The sequence below is a fragment of the Lepidochelys kempii genome, chromosome 8 (genome assembly GCF_965140265.1).
Source record: "Lepidochelys kempii isolate rLepKem1 chromosome 8, rLepKem1.hap2, whole genome shotgun sequence".
Lineage (NCBI taxonomy): Eukaryota > Metazoa > Chordata > Testudines > Cheloniidae > Lepidochelys > Lepidochelys kempii.
Genome location: NC_133263.1, coordinates 44,899,008 through 44,916,391, shown reverse-complemented (window position 1 = coordinate 44,916,391; position 17,384 = coordinate 44,899,008). Strand labels below are relative to the sequence as shown.

At 49.6% G+C, this 17,384-nt stretch overlaps 1 protein-coding gene across 1 annotated transcript in view; it reads left to right on the top strand.

Moving 5' to 3' along the window:
• Positions 1-649: 649 nt before the first annotated feature.
• LOC140915839 (flavin-containing monooxygenase 5-like) overlaps positions 650-17,384 on the top strand; it is a 28,910-nt gene continuing 12,175 nt past the window's right edge. The window contains exons 1-4 of the mRNA XM_073356297.1: positions 650-784; positions 2,475-2,663; positions 3,109-3,271; positions 4,358-4,500. Of these exons, the coding sequence (XP_073212398.1) occupies positions 650-784; positions 2,475-2,663; positions 3,109-3,271; positions 4,358-4,500 (630 nt within the window). The remainder of the gene's footprint in view (positions 785-2,474; positions 2,664-3,108; positions 3,272-4,357; positions 4,501-17,384) is intronic.

Genomic DNA, 17,384 nt, shown 5'->3' with positions numbered 1-17,384 from the left:
ATCTGACCTGGGCAGGCAGGGTAAAGAGCTCCCAGAGCAGCATGCAGAGCAGAGGTGAGGCTGGGGAGCAGAATTGAGTGGGACAGACTTGCTTGCAGGCTGGGGGCACAATTGATGGGAGGTCAGGGAGGTGGAACAGATTTGAGGCAGAATTGATGGGGGACTTGGAGGAGACAGGATTTCTTTGGGGGATGGGTGAAGAATTAATTGCAAGGCAGAGGGATTGGCAAATGTGAGGGGTGGTGACAGAGACCCCATTTTTTTTCAGAATACTTTAAGCATGGTTAGAACGGCTAATGAGCCTTTCATGGGAAGGGTGCTCAGAGGCTGAAGTGTGGCAGGGCAGCTGCAGGAACCCTGTAAATCCTGTCTGGTAGTGTAGCAATTACTTTATTATGCAACTAAGCCAAGCTGCATTTACAGCAAGAGAGAAGCCCAGGAGTGGTCCCACCCCTGCTCTGATCCTCCCTGCCCCGGAACTCAGTGCCTCAGACAGCCCGATCAGAGAATGGCCCTGATGCAAGCTGCTTCTTCATTCGGAGCCAGCAAGTGATTGCCACTCCTTCAGCTCTGAACTGCACCAACAGGGATACGGCCTGAGGATCCCCTTCTCCCAGGTGACTGGCAAAGCACTCTGAGGCCAGACGGCATGGCACAGAAGAGGGTTGCAGTTATTGGAGCTGGCGTTTGTGGACTGAGCTCCATTAAATGCTGCTTGGACGAGGGGCTGGAGCCCATCTGCTTTGAGAGAAGCAGCGACATTGGAGGACTCTGGAGATTTGAGGTGGGTCTGAGTTTCTCTCAGTGCTGACTCGCTTGGTGGGGTGGAAATGAAAGTGTTTCCAGTCTTTCCCCCAGGGGAACATTCTTTACGAGCATTTCTCTGCATACTCCAACCTCTGCTTAGCATCAAAACAATGCAGGGCCAGTAGCCATGTGTCAGACTCCACCACAGCCTTACTGCGCTAGGGAGCTGTACAAACATCTCCAGTGCTGTTAACACCAATGCAGCTGAGCTGCACTTAACCCCCCTCCCCCCTCCCGAGAGCCCCAGCACAGCCGGTATAATCGGTGTGGTACTGAAAAGGGCTGTGGCAGCCAAAACTCCACCTGCACCAGGTGCTGCTGAGCTGGTTCTAGCCATGGGGGAAGAGTCTGTAAAAATACTCTTGTGTAGACAATGCTCCATGCACCTGCAACGGGCCGGACCCGAAGGCCAGTGAAGTCAATGAGAGTCTTTCCACTGACCCTGGAGGCTTTGGATCAGGCCCTTACCAATGTGTGAGGGAGTCTGCAGAGGTGTAACTAATGTGCGCCAGGCCTGAAAGAAGGTGCGAGTTGAAGGAGACCCTCTCTGGCTTTAACATACACGGTTTAACGTGCTTCTGCTGCCCCGCTCCCTGCTCAGAGCAGTTTACTTCAGCTTAGATTCTCTGATGCCCTGTTTCCTCTGAGCTTTGCCCACAGTGATGTTATGGTGAGATTTCCCTACTAGCAAATAACCTGAGGGAGTCTTAGCTGGGGCCATGTCCCCAGGGTTCTACCCCCCTCCCCGATTGTCCTGGAGTCTCCAGGAATTAAAGATTAATTTTTAATTTAAGGTTATGTCTTGTGAGGAAACCTGCAGGAATAAGTCCAACCAAAATTGGCAACCCTACAAGTTCCTGTTGGGGCAGGGTCCCTGTTAATCTGGCTGGGGAGAGGTATACACTTCACCAAGTTAGGGCTTGGCTTCACTGCTGGAAAAAGTGTGCTGTTCACCTCAGAGTAACTCACTTGAGGTAATAAGACAGTGAAGACCAGGAACTTTAGTTTTCCTGAGAGGTAAACAGCCCTCTGCCCCCTCCAGGGATTGAGTTAAACTCATGGTCAAAATAACATGCCTGGTTTTCACTGAGGGTTTACCTAGAGAAAAACTCAGGTACATTAGTCTCCATGAGGTAAAAAATTCACCTTTTTTAGTAATGAAAACAAGGCCTTTGATTCTTTCTACAGTCACTTGGTCTTGCACGTGATTTAGGTACCTGGCATAAAAGTCAAATAGTTAAGAAAATATGTCACCTTGAGGAAGACATGGTTTATCTCAGGAAGGACTATAAACCAGTGCCAGTAATTCTATACGCTAGAAATGACTCCAGCCAGTAACCTATTTTTTATTATCCCTTCCTAAATTCACTGTGCTTTAGGTTTTCCTATGATTCTTGCAAGTTCAAGACAATTATATGATCTCCTTGTTCCTGCTGGTTTTATTTGTCATCCCCACAGGGGATTTAAAGAACATTTAAAGAAATGTCATTGTGTTCCCACTGCACCCCAGGCTAATGTCACATGACAAAGACACTCAAAAGATGACTGTCACCTCAGCTTTTGCAAACCGAGTCAGTAATTCTGGCTATTTAACTTGTAGAGCTTTAGTTCTTTGGGAATTCACATAGTTAATGTTACACTCCATAATGTTCTCCTGCTCCCTACAGGAGAATCCTGAAGAGGGCAGGGCCAGCATCTACAAATCTGTCATCATCAACACCTCCAAGGAGATGATGTGCTTCAGTGACTTCCCCATCCCGGCCGATTTCCCCAACTACATGCACCACTCCAAAGTCATGGAATATTTCCGCATGTACGCCGAGCACTTCGACCTTCTGAAATACATCCGCTTCAAGGTGAGGAGAGCTGGCCCAGCGACCAGGAGTAGGAGAGAGAGAGTGAGAGAGAGTGTGCACATGCACAGGTGTGCAAGATCTAGGTGAAAGAATTCCGCCCCCCCGTAAGGAAACATCTCACACTCATGGAACAGGGAGAACCAGAGGGGCTGTTCTGGGACCTCCTTTCATCTGGGGGCTGCCTGGCGGAAGTTACGGCCCAGCTCCCAGGAGCCGCTGCAGCCCCATTCTCTGTGGGAGCCAGTGAGCGCGCAGAGGCTGTGAGGCAAAACCTAACAGAGCCCAGCTGGCCTCTTGCTGCTGCTCCCAGCTGTGTGCTGACCTCGTGTTGCCTGGCTGGGTTGCTGAATCAGGCATAGGGAGGAGGTTAGTGTCAGGGACTCCATTCCGAGGGAATGGATGAAATTCACTGGTACCAGCTCTGTGAGTGCCCTTTTCCTTCCAGACCACAGTGGTCAGTGTGACAAAGAGCCCGGATTTCTCCACCACGGGCCAATGGGACGTTGTCACGGAGACTGAGGGGAAGCAGGAGTCAGCCATCTTCGATGGGGTCATGGTTTGCACCGGCCATCACACCAACGCCCATCTGCCACTGGACGCCTTCCCAGGTAGGACGCGGAGCGCAAAGCTAATACTAAACCCTTTGTGTCTCCCTGCGTCTCCATATGTTATGTTCTAGTTCCAGCCTCTCCATCCCCTCACGTGGCCTGGGACCAGAGGGCTTTCCTGATGGAGAAGGTAGCAGATCTGCAGAGGCTCCTAGTGGACTCCCTGTTCTGTGCTGGAGGCCTGGACTCTGGAGGCAGCATTTACAAGAGCACTCAGCATTAGAGCTGGTCGAAACTCAGAATTTCCATTTCACAAGAGATTTTGAAAATTAATAGTTTCACATTTCAATTATGACACAATCTGAAGGCTTTGTGATCAAAGAAATAAGGTATTTCAATCATTACTAAATAGTACCTGCCCTTACCAATTTTAAAACTAACAGATTAAATGAAAATCAAGTATTTCAACTGTGATGTTCTATTATGCAATATTACTATTGAGAATTTATTAAGTAAAGTAAAAATAATAAAATGAAAAAATGAAAAATAATAAGTTAAAAATTTGAAATGAAATTTCCAAGTTCTGAAACAAAAGTTCCTTGGTATACATGGTCACAAGGGTTAAAATGAAGATGGGGCTTGCAGAGGTTATGAGCAAGGAAAAGCACATCCAGAGCCAAATCCAGCTGCATATTAGACCCCCAGAGGAGTGTCATCAACAGCTCAGTTTCCTTGTGCAGTCCAGCTTTAAAGGTAACCTATAAAAGGGGAGGGGAAAACTTGACTTCTGCCCTAGTTTGCTTCATTTAATTTAAAGTCCTGAAACGCTTTTTAAAGATTATTTTTTCTGCTTGTCACTTGCATTGGAAATCGAGGGGTCCCTGTCTACTCCTGGGGGCTGGAGAACAAGCAGGATGATGACATCACATATACCAAGGATGTGGACCTTGAGTCCACTCAGAGGAAAGGGATTTGTACTCAGTTTTACACAATCATGGATTATCTAACTGCTGTGTGTAACTCCTGCCCAAGGCGCAAGGAATGCTGCAGACCCTTGCAGTCCTGCTATTCTCTTGAATCTTGGACCCCCAGGACAATGCAGGAGGCATGGGGCACACCCACAGCTGCTCCGCTCCTTCTTTGCAGGGATCAAAAAGTTCAGAGGCCGCTACTTCCACAGCCGCGATTACAAGAAGCCCCAGGAGTTCTCGGGGAAGAGAGTCATTGTGATCGGCGTTGGCAATTCGGGAACGGACCTGGCAGTGGAGCTCAGCCACACCGCAGCTCAGGTTTGGTTTAGGGAATTATTTTACGCCACGGAACAGTCAGAATGTTGTGGCTTATCACTGTGTGATTTCTGCTGACTCATCAGCCGAGTGCTTTTTTTCCCCCTCATGTCTACACTTCCCCTCCAGAGTGCAGCCATACTCGGGGCCCCATTCCCCTCTCCAATCCACACTGGGGGAATCTTCCACTTCTTGTGTTTGACCCCCATGTGGAATTCCCATGGATTTCAACGGTGTGCCGGCAGACTGAGCAATAGAAGGGGGCAGTGAAAAATGGGGAGCAGATCTGGAAGGCCCACCTATTGCCGGCACCCAGTGCCGAGAGGCAAAACAACAGCAGGGGTTGGTTCGCTACCCAGTGTGCTTCACCCAATAATCACAACGGGGTGGAGAAGCAGAAAAGTTTATTTGAAGCTTCAAAAAGGTACAGGGAGAATAGAATCTCAAATCCTGCACACAGAGCAGGAAGTTACACAGGCTTTTATACATCCTTTCTTCAGCATACTTATCCAATAGCAAGCTGCCCTAAGTATCCATATAGCCAGCCAATCCAGTTACCAGCTAGTTCCCTTGTTTTTTGTATCATTTGTTAAACTATACATAAAGCTGCTTTATTCAGCATGTTTCTTCCATATCTGCCCTGTTTGGCCTTGTTTAGTTTCAGGCAGTCTGACTCTGCAACATATTGTTGCAGATCCTCAGCATAACTGCTGTGAGTGCCTCCAGGCGGGGGGACCAAGGACACTTGGGCCTAGTACACAGAGCTGCTACGAGTGCCTCCAGGCAGGTGGGGGGGGCCCAAGGACACTTGGGCCTAGTGCGAGGGGACTTCATCGACACTCGTGGTCTTCCATCCCCTCGAGTTACCTAGTGGCCATGCCCCAGTGTCCCCAACAACTCCCCCCTTTGAGAACACTCAACAGCCTTGGCTCTGAGTTTTCTCACTTGGGCTACTTATTTCTTTACAATAGGACTTTGCATAAGCACTTTGTGATAGCCCTGAAGAGAATGACTTATTAACTTTTGCAAAAGGGCCCTGACACATGATACTGCACAGCATAATACCATTAATACAAGCAATACAGGAAAGAGAAATGTCAATAACAGGCTAAACAAACCACCAAGCCAAGACGACAAACCCCAGCCTGAAAACAAGGTTTGCAACCAATCGCTCTCTGGGGCAGTGTAGACAACCTGTGCTCCGGCTTGGGCATGGGCCTCAACCTGTACCACCTTTTCATAGATTTCATATACACAACATCAGGGCCCGACGAGGGCACAAACCTCCCCTTGGGATGCCAAGAGATAGTCCAAAGCCAGCCTGTTTTGGAGGGAAAACGTCCTGAGCTGCTGTACCTCTTTATTTAATGTTTTTACTGCTGACCCTAAATCACTAACTGAGTCCTCTAACTCTAGGGCCACTTTCTCAAGTACCATTTGCAGCCTTACAGTATAGCGGCCTATGCATGCCATGGCTGGCCCGGTAAACAGTGGCGCTATTCCCAGTACAGAGCACCCTTCAAGCTTCTCAGTTGAGAGGGAATTCTTCATATTGCCCTCCAATGCCGTAGTCAGTCGCCGCAGGGTCTTTTCTCGTGACTCAACAGAGGTATCTCGGGCATTTCTAATCTTTCCTTTCAGCAGTGTGGCAGTTATGGAAAGATGAGGAACTCCATGAGCTATATAACAGCTACCTGTCCAGTTGGCTGGCAGCACCTTTTAAGCCTTTCGGCCCACATACAAAATAGTGACCCTGTAGGGCCCAGTAAGGACTGTTTCTTAAGGGGATTCCTGGGATATTTAAGGCTGCTTTGGCTGCTTTTCCAAACAGTTCATATGCCCCTAAGGGGGCATCCCATCCTCCTGATTGGGTACAAGTGGGGGCGTTTCTAATTGTGCCGTTCAAATTACACTCGCCATAGGGACCACTACAAACCCACCATTGGCTTGCTACATTGGAGATATTAACTGGACAGCAAGTTATATTTCCAAACCCTTTTTTTGTGGTAAGATTATTTGTAAGAGTTTCCCTAAAAGGGGAGGAACCATTACACCCACATTGTTGGCCTCCCCTTTTGGTCTTTATCCAATACTCATCAGCCCACTGTGTAATAACACAGGAGCTTTTTCCCACAGGACGCCCATAGTAATCAGATTGGTTTCGGGTAAAACATAACACTCCCTCCGTGAGTACAGCAACTGAATACTCCTGGTCCTGATAGGTGGCTTGCTGTAAAGAGGTCTTATTCCAGAACGGCGAGTCCGTTCTTTCCTGCTCTTTGGTGGTGGCTAATTCTGCTAGGGTCAAGGGCAGCATGTCAAGGAGCATTCCTGTTTTGGGGGACAGTGGAGTTGGAGCACATACCCAGCAATCAGCCTGGTTTGTTAAAGTAGCAAGATGGTGCGCAAGCGAAACAAAGGAGTTATGCTCCCGAGATGCACAGTTTGGAAATACCAATACAGAGAATAACAATGTTACCCCACTAATTATTACCAGAGTCTTCCCAACCCAGGGTCTCCAGTACCTGGGTGGGCCCATTTTAGCATTAAGGTGCCCGCTATTTGTGTCTTTTAAACAGTAGCTTTAGCCCGAGATTGTCACTAGATGAGGAGTCAGCAGGTTGGACGGTCCACTGTCCTGCTGACGAGGGGGCGGGTACTGCCTTCAGACGAGAGTGATGGATCCAGTTCTTGTGGCCCTCGATCTTTGCCGCTGTATGGGAGGTCAGCAGGACGGTATAGGGTCCTTTCCACTTTTCCTGGAGAGGCTCGTCTTTCCAGGTACGAACAAGCACGGAGTCACCGGGCTGTAAGGAGTAGACGGGAGAGTCCAGGGGGAGAGGCTGGGAATCCTTGGTATACCTGTGGAGAGACAAGAGAACAGCAGACAGGGAACACATATACTGTGACAAAAAAACATTACACAACTCCCATTCCCCTGACAGAACCGGGGTGCCGTTCATAGGCCATGCCCTTTCAAACATAATTTCAAAGGGACTGCCCTAATCTACCCTTTGGGAGAACGCGGATACGGAGTAGGACGAGGGGCAAAGCATCAGGCCATCGCAGTGAGGCTTCTTGGCACACTTTTGAGAGATGCCGTTTAAGGGTCTGATTGGTACGCTCCACTACACCAGTGGCTTGCGGTCTCCAGGGCGTATGGAGTTTCTAGGGGATCTGTAAGGCATGTGAGATGCTTTGAATGATTTTTGATGTGAAGTGTGTCCCGTTGTCAGATTCCATCCACAGGGGGAGTCCAAAGCGAGGAATGAGCTCCTTAACAAACTTGAGGGCCACTGTCCTGGCAGTGCAGTTACGGCATGGGAAGGCTTCTGGCCATCCGCTGAACCGATCCACTATGACAAGGAGATATTTGAACCCTTGAGTCCGGGGAAACTCAGTAAAGTCTATTTGCCACACTTGCCCAGGGCCCGGAGTGGGTTCTAGGGCAACTGGTGGCACAGGATGTCCTGGTCGGGGGTTATTCTTTTGGCAGACTAAGCAGTCCGCTTGTACCTGGGCAGCCAGGGGTCGGAGTGCGGAAGTGATAAAGTATTTTCCCATTAGTTGGATAAGTGCTTCCCTGCCAGCATGAGTGGTTTGATGTAGTTTCTGCAGCATTGACCGGATCAGGCCCTTTGGTAGGAGGACCTTCCCTTCTGGGGAATGGAGCCATCCCTCCTTTTCCCGGAGACCGAGTTTGTCAGTTAGCTGTCTCTCCTCCCCAGAGTACTGAGGGGTTGGAAGCTCCCCTACTGATGGGATAAGGGCATGCATATGGGCATTCACAGTCTGAGGGGATGGCAGGGTGGCAGCATGCTTAGCCTCTCTATCTGCCCGGGCGTTACCTCTGGCCACATCTTGATCTTCCCTTTGATGGGCTTTACAGTGTACCACCGCCACTTCCAAGGGAAGTTGTATGGCTTCTAGGAGCCGGAGGATTTGGGGCCCGTACTTGACTGGGGAGCCTTGGGCTGTCAGCATTCCCCTTTGCTTCCATAGGCCAGCATGAGCATGCAGCACACCAAAAGCATACTTTGAATCGGTAAAAATGTTGACCCGCTTTCCTTTTGACAGTTCAAGTGCACGGGTCAGGGCTATTAGTTCGGCAAGCTGGGCAGAGGTCCCAGCAGGCAAACCTTCAGCTTCCACAGTGTCATGGAGGGTCACAACAGCATAACCCGCCCTCCTTTGCCCATCTATTACAGTACTGCTACCATCGGTGTACCACTCATAATCTGCATTTGGGAGGGGTACATCCTTTAAATCCAGACGGCTGGAGTACTGGGCATCTATGATCTCTAAACAGTCATGTTTCTGTTCCTCTGTTTCTGGCAAGAGGATGGCTGGGTTAAGGGCGGGGCAAGGCTGTAAGGTGACTTCAGAGTTCTCTAACAGCTTAGCCTGCTACCGAGCAATCCAAGCCTGGGTGAGCCAAAGCCCTCCCTTTGCATCCAATAAGGCTTGGACCATATGGGGAGTATAGATTTGCATAACCCCTCCCAATGTTAGCTTCTCGGCTTCCTCAAGCACTAGGGCAATAGCTGCGACCGCCCGTAAACATGCCGGCCAACCCTTTGCAACCTGATCCAGTTGCTTAGAAAAATAAGCCACAGGACGTCTCCACGCTCCTAACAGCTGTGTGAGCACTCCTAGGGCCACCCCCTTTCGTTCATGTACATATAACTGAAACGGCTTAGAGAGATCCGGCAGGCCCAGTGCCGGGGCTTCCATCAATTTTCTTTTCAGGATTTTAAATGCCCTGTCAGCCTCTGGGGTCCAAGAGAAGGGGTCATGATCTGCTCCTTTTACACAGTCGTATGGGGTTTAGCCCACAGTCCAAACTCTGAGATCCATATCCTGCAAAAGCCTGCCATACCCAGAAATGCCCTGAGCCGCTTACGATTACTTGGGGTAGGAACTTGACAGATAGCTTCCTTTCTTTCTTTTTTTTTTCTCGCTTGAAAGCTGACGCTCCCCTTGCCTTAGCTGTAACCTGATCCCTCTACCTCAGACAACAGAGTTCTCAGGAGGATATTACAGTTGTCCCAATCCAGCTTGTGACTACTGAGGCACCCCTCAAAGACTGAAATAAACCTGCTTGGTTTCATGGAGAATTCCCCAGCTTGTGTTTTAAAAGCTGCTAAGTCTATTGGATTGAATGGCACATGGGTGTAAACTTGCATAGTGGTAGCCTGACATCCCTCTGCCCCTGGGCAAGCAACAACAGTCTCGGTAAGCAAAGGATAGAGTCCCACCGAGGGGGCAATCTCTGTAACCCGAGGCATCCTACCCTTATAAGGTGGGGGTGTGGGGGCCGAAGGGGACACCAGCTCTGCCATTACAGTGGGGGTGGGAGTCTGGGGACTAACATTAGCTACTACCAAACCAGTCAGAGTAAAATTACAGCTCTGCAGAATTACAACTCTGTTCTATCTCTTAAAGCCATAAACGCTTGTGCATACAAATGTTTATTCCATTTACCCATTCACTGACAAAACAAAACTAATTGGAGGATCATGTTGTAATTAATTGACCCTCCTGGTGGCCACCACTCCTGGTCCTCTAGTTGATATTGAGGCCAGTCAACTGTACAGAATCGTTTTAGTTGGCTCTTAGTCATCGGATTTGCACCAAATACCTTCCAGTTTGCTAGAATGCACTCTAGGGGCGTACACCATGCCCTAACCCCTGAGCTCTGTCCCTGTCCCATACCTACAGGGTAACTCTGGGCGTCCCCAGGTTCCAACAGAGCAAACAATCGGGATTTCAAAAGGTTCCTACCTTATCCAAGGGACCGGTTCCTCACCATCACCCGCAGCTGCTTCTCCCCTATGTCCAAGGGACTGGTTCCTCACCATCGTCCACAGCTGCTTCTCCACTATATGAGTGCGTTGCACCGTTGTGCCCTCCGGGGTCGATCAAATCGCGTCTCCTCCGAGGCCCCCAATGAACTCACCGGTGCGCGCTGGGCGTCGGTTCTCGCCACAATCCTCGACCTCCAGGAGGGGTCCGGGCAAGGCTAAATAGCAGCCTCGTCGCCCACCCAGGGACGCCAAAAGCTGTTGCCGGCACCCAGTGCCAAGAGGCAAAACAACAGCAGGGGTTGGTTTGCTACCCGGTGTGCTTCACCCAATAATCACAATGGGGTGGAGAAGCAGAAAAGTTTATTTGAAGCTTCAGAAAGGTACAGGGAGAATAGAATCTCAAATCTTGCACACAGAGCAGGAAGTTACACAGGCTTTTATACATCCTTTCTTCAGCATACTTATCCAATAGCAAGCTGCCCTAAGTATCCATATAGCCAGTCAATCCAGTTACCAGCTAGTTCTCTTGTTTTTTGTATCATTTGTTAAACTATACATAAAGCTGCTTTATTCAGCATGTTTCTTCCATGTCTGCCCTGTTTGGCCTTGTTTAGTTTCAGGCAGTCTGACTCTGCAACATATTGTTGCAGATCCTCAGCGTAACTGCTGTGAGTGCCTCCAGGCGGGGGGACCAAGGACACTTGGGCCTAGTACGCAGAGCTGCTGCAAATGCCTCCAGGCAGGGGGGCCAAGGACACTTGGGCCTAGTGCGAGGGGGCTTCATCGATACTCATGGTCTTCCATCCCCTTGAGTTACCTAGTGGCCATGCCCCAGTGTCCCCAACACACCCATGCAGACTTGCTCAATCTGCTATGCATCAAAGTTCGTACCCGCTCTGCTTTGCCTAGGGAGCCTGTCAGAGACATCAGGCCTACAGCACATGCTGGGGGAATGCTGAATTGAGAACCCACACCGGCTGTGTTACCATCTGTTAAAACACTCCGCAACCTAAGTGAGCAAGGCCAGCAAGCCTCTGAGTCGATGTTGCTCCCAACAAACAGCCATTGAATTCCAGTACTACTGGGGATAGAGCGTGTGCCCCAGACACAGTTCATATCACTCACCTGCTTTTTGATCTGCAGGCACTTTATGGCAACTAGGGAGAAGACACAGGCATTTCCCTACAGCTATAGGCATTTGCTCACAAGTACATGCTTATGCTTATGACATGGTTTGTCTAGGCAAATGCCTGCCTCTAAGGGCATGGCTACACTTGCAGATGTAGAGCACTCTGAGTTAAACCAGCCCTCGGACAGTGCAGCAGGGAAAGCGCTGCAATGTGTTCACACTGACAGCTGCAAGTACACTGGCGTGGCCACATTTGCGGCACTTGCAGCGGCATTGGGAGCGGTGCATTATAGGCAGCTATCCCACGGAGCACCTCTTCCCAGTCTGGCGCTGTGGCTTGTGGGAAGGAGGCGGGTGGGTGCAGGGCATTCTGGGTCCTTTCCCAGTGCCCCGTGATGCATCGCTTCGCATCCCAACAATCCCTGTGCTTCCATCCACATTTGGCGCCATCTTTCAACATGTTTTGTACTGCACACTCTGTCTTCCCTTTCGGTCTGTGGGAATGGATCCTGAACTGCTGAGGAATATGCTGATGAGTCTCGCCAGCACATCACGAATTGCAGTCAACTTATTCCTTAAGCTACAAACTGACAGTGAGGAGTCCGACGATGATGTCAACTCACATGACAAGAGATTGCTTGTGGTATTCATAGACATGCTCGCCACCGTGGAACGCCACTTTTGGGCTCAGGAAACGAGCACTGAGTGGTGCAATCACATCATCACACAAATCTGGGATGACGAGCAGTGGCTGCAGAACTTTTGGATGAGAAAAGCCACTTTCATGGGACTGTGTGCTGAGCTCAGCCCCACACTCCAGCGCAAGGACACGAGATTGAGAGCTGCCTTGCTGGTGCAGAAGCAGGTGGCTATTGCAATTTGGAAGCTGGCAACTCCAGACAGCTACCAATCGGTCGCTAACCAGTTTGGAGTGGGAAAGTCGACAGTTGGAGTCGTGTTGATGCAAGTTTGCAGGGCCATTAATCGCATCCTGCTCAGAAGAACCATGACTCTGGGTAACGTGGGTGACATTGTGGCTGGCTTTGCACAAATGGGTTTCCCTAACTGTGGAGGGGCGATAGATGGGACGCATATTCCAATTCTGGCACCAGCCCACCTAGCCTCTGAGTACATAAATCGGAAAGGGTGTTTCTCTATGGTTCTCCAGGCGCTTATGGATCACCGTGGGCATTTCACTGACATTAAAGCAGGCTCATCCGGAAAGGTGCATGATGCATGCATCTTTTGGAACACTGGCCTGTTCAGGAAGCTACAAGTCGGGACTTTCTTCCCAGACCAGAAGATCACCGTAGGGAAAGTCGAAATGTCCACTGTGATCCTTGGAGACCCGGCTTACCCTTTAATGCCGTGGCTCATGAAACCCTCCCTACACAGGGAGCCTTGACAGCAGCAAGGAGCAGTTCAACAACAGGCTGAGCAAATGCAGAATGACTGTGGAGGGTGCTTTTGGCCATTTAAAGGACTACTAGCACTGTCTGTATGGCAAGCTGGACCTGGCCCATGACAACATCCCCACGGTTATATCCGCATGCTGTACCCTCCATAACATTTGTGAAGGGAAGGGTGAATGATTCACTCAGGCATGGACCTCAGAGGTTTGACACCTGGAAGTTGAATTTGAACAGCCAGGGAGCAGGGCTATTAGAGGGTCCCACTGCGGGGCTGCAAGGATTAGGGATGCTTTGAGGGAGCAATGTGATGCTGAAAGCCACCAGTAATGTTTGGTGCCCTGCACGGGACTGAAGTGTAATGGTTCCAATGTTAGTAGGAATATGTGTTTGCTACATATGATGCACGCCTGTTGCTTTCCTGGGCTACGGTCTCTTTTACTTAATGCAATAATAAAGAATGTTTTCAAAGCCAAAAAACTCATTTATTGAAAAGAAACAATTGCTTGGGAAACAAAGGACATGCCACATCTGTGCTGTGTGGGACGAGGGAAGGGGGCGGGGTGGGGAACAGGACAATCAGAGATTTGCGTATGTCCTGTTATCATACTCAGCCTTCCTGTCTGGAGTGCCATGCAATGAGTGCTGCCCTTCAGGCTGGCTAAAATGCATGGTGATGGGGGTTGAGTGCAGTGGGTAAGGGTTGTAGGTCGCAGGGCTGAGTGGTGAAGCTACAGGTGTTGGAGGCTGCTGGCAGCGCTAAGAACCCAGATGTGGGGGAAAGTGAGTTGGTGGTGAGAGGACACAAGGAAAAGAGTTCTGGGACAAGGGCTGCAGGGGGTGTGCAGGGGCAGATGTGCTCTGCCTGCATTGCTACAAGCGCCTGTATCAAGTCTGCTTGGCGCTCCATGATGCTTAGCAGCCACTCCGTGCTTTGGTGCCGGTGATCCGCATTCTGCTGGCGGGCCCTTCTTTCACTCTCCTGCCACTCCTGCACTTTTTGATATTCATTAAGCAACTGCTGCCTTACTTCATGCAGCTTGTCCTCTTTGCAGAGGCTTCCTGATTCTTTGGAGTCTTTTGGCCAATGATAACAAGGACAGCTGAGATCTCAAGGTTGCATCTGTAAAGCCAAAATGCAACACTTAACAGAGGTAGCATTGTTCACACCAGACATAGCAATGATTCAGTTGTACTTAAAGACAAGTAGAGTGTACACAATATCAGAAACTGCCCGTCCCAAAGCGAGCACATATAACCCACAGGAGCCCCAAAATGGTGAATAAGCACAAGGGCAAGGGGGACTGATTGTTTCATGGCCATACTGTCCTCTGGGGTTCTGTGCCTTGGGGAGAGCCAACAGCTGCAGGGGGCCCCTATATTGAACACTGTCCCCACATTTTCCACAATATGAGTTCATCCTGGAAGATCTCTCGCTGCTGAGGATGACTTGGGAAGCAAGGGAGGGTCTTCTACTACAATGCAGTTTCTACCCTGGCCCATATGCAGCTTACCTGTGTGCAGCAATGGTCCCCCTTCCCGTCACGGCACAGTGGCGCGGACATGTTAGCCTGACTGGGACAAAGAGCACAGTAGCTCTGCCAAGGAACATGCATATGTAAGCGTATTGCCCAGCTTCTGCATGAGACCTTTGAAGAGATCACAGAGGCTGATTACCACGATGTGAGAGAGCACATAGACCCCCTATTCCACATCTAGGCATGCATGTAGCCATAACCCTCTTCGCCCCCAAAGCCCGCACCGAACAACTTCCTTCCCAAAATAAAAGCCACTTACTGGGCACCTCCTCTGCTGTTTGTTCTTCCCCAAGCACCATCCGCTATGATTGGCTACCTTCCTCCTGGCTTGAAAACAGCTCCAGGCTGCATGCATCTAGGGATGCTGGAGTGTGCCTCTCCTCCTCAGCACCCTCACTCCCACTTTCCTCCTCCTCCTCCTGCCTTGTTGAACTGGGCTCTGAAGTGTCCATGGTGGTCCTCGGAGTGGAGGTGGGGTCGCCCCCAAGTATTGCATCCAGCTCTTTGTAAAAACAGCAGGTAGCAAGAGCAGCACCAGAGCAGCTGTTTACCTCGTGGGCTTTGTGGTAGGCATTCTGCAGCTCCTTCATTTTAACCCTGCACTGCAGTGCATCCCAGTCATGGCCCCTTTCCATCATGTTCCATCATTTTGCACAGCTACAGACTAGGGACCGAATGGCTAGGCAGCAGTTCTGCAGAAAAGGACCTAGGGGTGACAGTGGACGAGAAGCTGGATATGAATCAGCAGTGTGCCCTTGTTGCCAAGAAGGCCAATGGCATTTTGGGATGTATAAGTAGGGGCATAGCGAGCAGATCGAGGGACGTGATCGTCCCCCTCTATTCGACATTGGTGAGGCCTCATCTGGAGTACTGTGTCCAGTTTTGGGCCCCACACTACAAGAAGGACCCTTGGGTGGGGTACCTTCAGTCCTGCTGGGGCAGGGTCTTCCTTACTTCGGTTCTCTAGTCTTTCAAATCTCACAATACACCTCCAAGCTCCAGTCCTCTCTCCTTCCTCCTCCTCCCTGACTGACTGAAGCAGGGGGTTTTATTAGGTTCCTGGCAGGACCTTAATTGACTGCAGGTGCTCCAATTAACCTGTAGTAACCCTCCCTAGTCTACAGGGAACCATGCCTTAATTAGCCTAGGACTTATATATTTCCTCTCTACCACTCTCCCACTGCTCCGTGGCCCTCCTGTATCACAATATCCACAACACTACCTCAGTGTCCACCTTCAAATCCTCCACTGCCATGAGGCCCACAAAATATGTGACAGTGGTTAGTGTGCAAAGTACTGCTTATCACGCTGACCAGTATTGTCTCATTGTCTACTTGTACTCACTCCCGAGTCTGTCAATATCCATCCATTGTCTCTTGTCTTATACTTAGATTGTAAGACCCTTAGGGCAGGGACTGTCCTTTTGTTAGGTGCTTGTACAGCACCAACCACAATGGAGCCTTGATCTATGACTAGGGCTCTGAAGCACTAAAATAACACAAATAATAAATGAGAAAAATAGAATATGTACATGCCAAGTAGCAGAACACACCGAAGCACAAATGAAAAGCCAGAGGCACACAACATTTACCTGTGAGTACCATAGCTAAACCAGCAATGGAAAAATTCATGGAAATTAAGTCAGCCAAGGACAGAAACATGGAAAGCAAGAAACAATGCCAGTAATGTGGCAGCCAGCATGGGTATAGCAAATAAACAACATTCGGGCAGATATGCAGAAACTGCAATGAACCTAACCATTATGCTGAAATGTGCAGAGAAAGCAGGAAAGTACAGAAAAGGATTCCTCAAGTAGGTTCATTGATGTTAAGGCCAGAAGGGACCATTGTAATCATTAAGTCTTGTGACAGATTTCATAGAATCATAGAATATCAGGGTTGGAAGGGACCTCAGGAGGTCATCTAGTCCAACCCCCTGCTCAAAGCAGGACCAATCCCCAATTAAATCATCCCAGCCAGGGCTCTGTCAAGCCTGACCTTAAAAACTTCTAAGGAAGGAGATTCTACCACCTCCCTAGGTAACGCATTCCAGTGTTTCATCACCCTCCTAGTGAAAAAGTTTTTCCTAATATCCAACCTAAACCTCCCCCACTGCAACTTGAGACCATTACTCCTTGTCCTATCCTCTTCTACCACTGAGAACAGTCTAGAACCATCCTCTCTGGAACCACCTCTCAGGTAGTTGAAAGCAGCTATCAAATCCCCCCTCATTCTTCTCTTCTGCAGACTAAACAATCCCAGTTCCCTCAGCCTCTCCTCAGAAGTCATGTGTTCCAGACCCCTAATCATTTTTGTTGCCCTTCGCTGGACTCTCTCCAATTTATCCACATCCTTCTTGTAGTGTGGGGCCCAAAACTGGACACAGTACTCCAGATGAGGCCTCACCAATGTCGAATAGAGGGGGACGATCACGTCCCTCGATCTGCTTGCTATGCCCCTACTTATACAGCCCAAAATGCCATTGGCCTTCTTGGCAACAAGGGCACACTGCTGACTCATATCCAGCTTCTCGTCCACTGTCACCCCTAGGTCCTTTTCCGCAGAACTGCTGCCTAGCCATTCGGTCCCTAGTCTGTAGCTGTGCATTGGGTTCTTCCATCCTAAGTGCGGGACCCTGCACTTATCCTTATTGAAGCTCATCAGATTTCTTTTGGCCCAATCCTCCAATTTGTCTAGGTCCCTCTGTATCCTATCCCTGCCCTCCAGCGTATCTACCACTCCTCTCAATTTAGTTTCATCCGTAAATTTGCTGAGAGTGCAATCCACACCATCCTCCAGATCATTTATGAAGATATTGAACAAAACCGGCCCCAGGACTGGCCCCTGGGGCACTCCACTTGACACCGGCTGCCAACTAGACATGGAGCCATTGATCACTACCCATTGAGCCCAACAATCTAGCCAACTTTCTATCCACCTTATAGTGCATTCATCCAGCCCATACTTCTTTAACTTGCTGACAAGAATACTGTGGGAGACCGTGT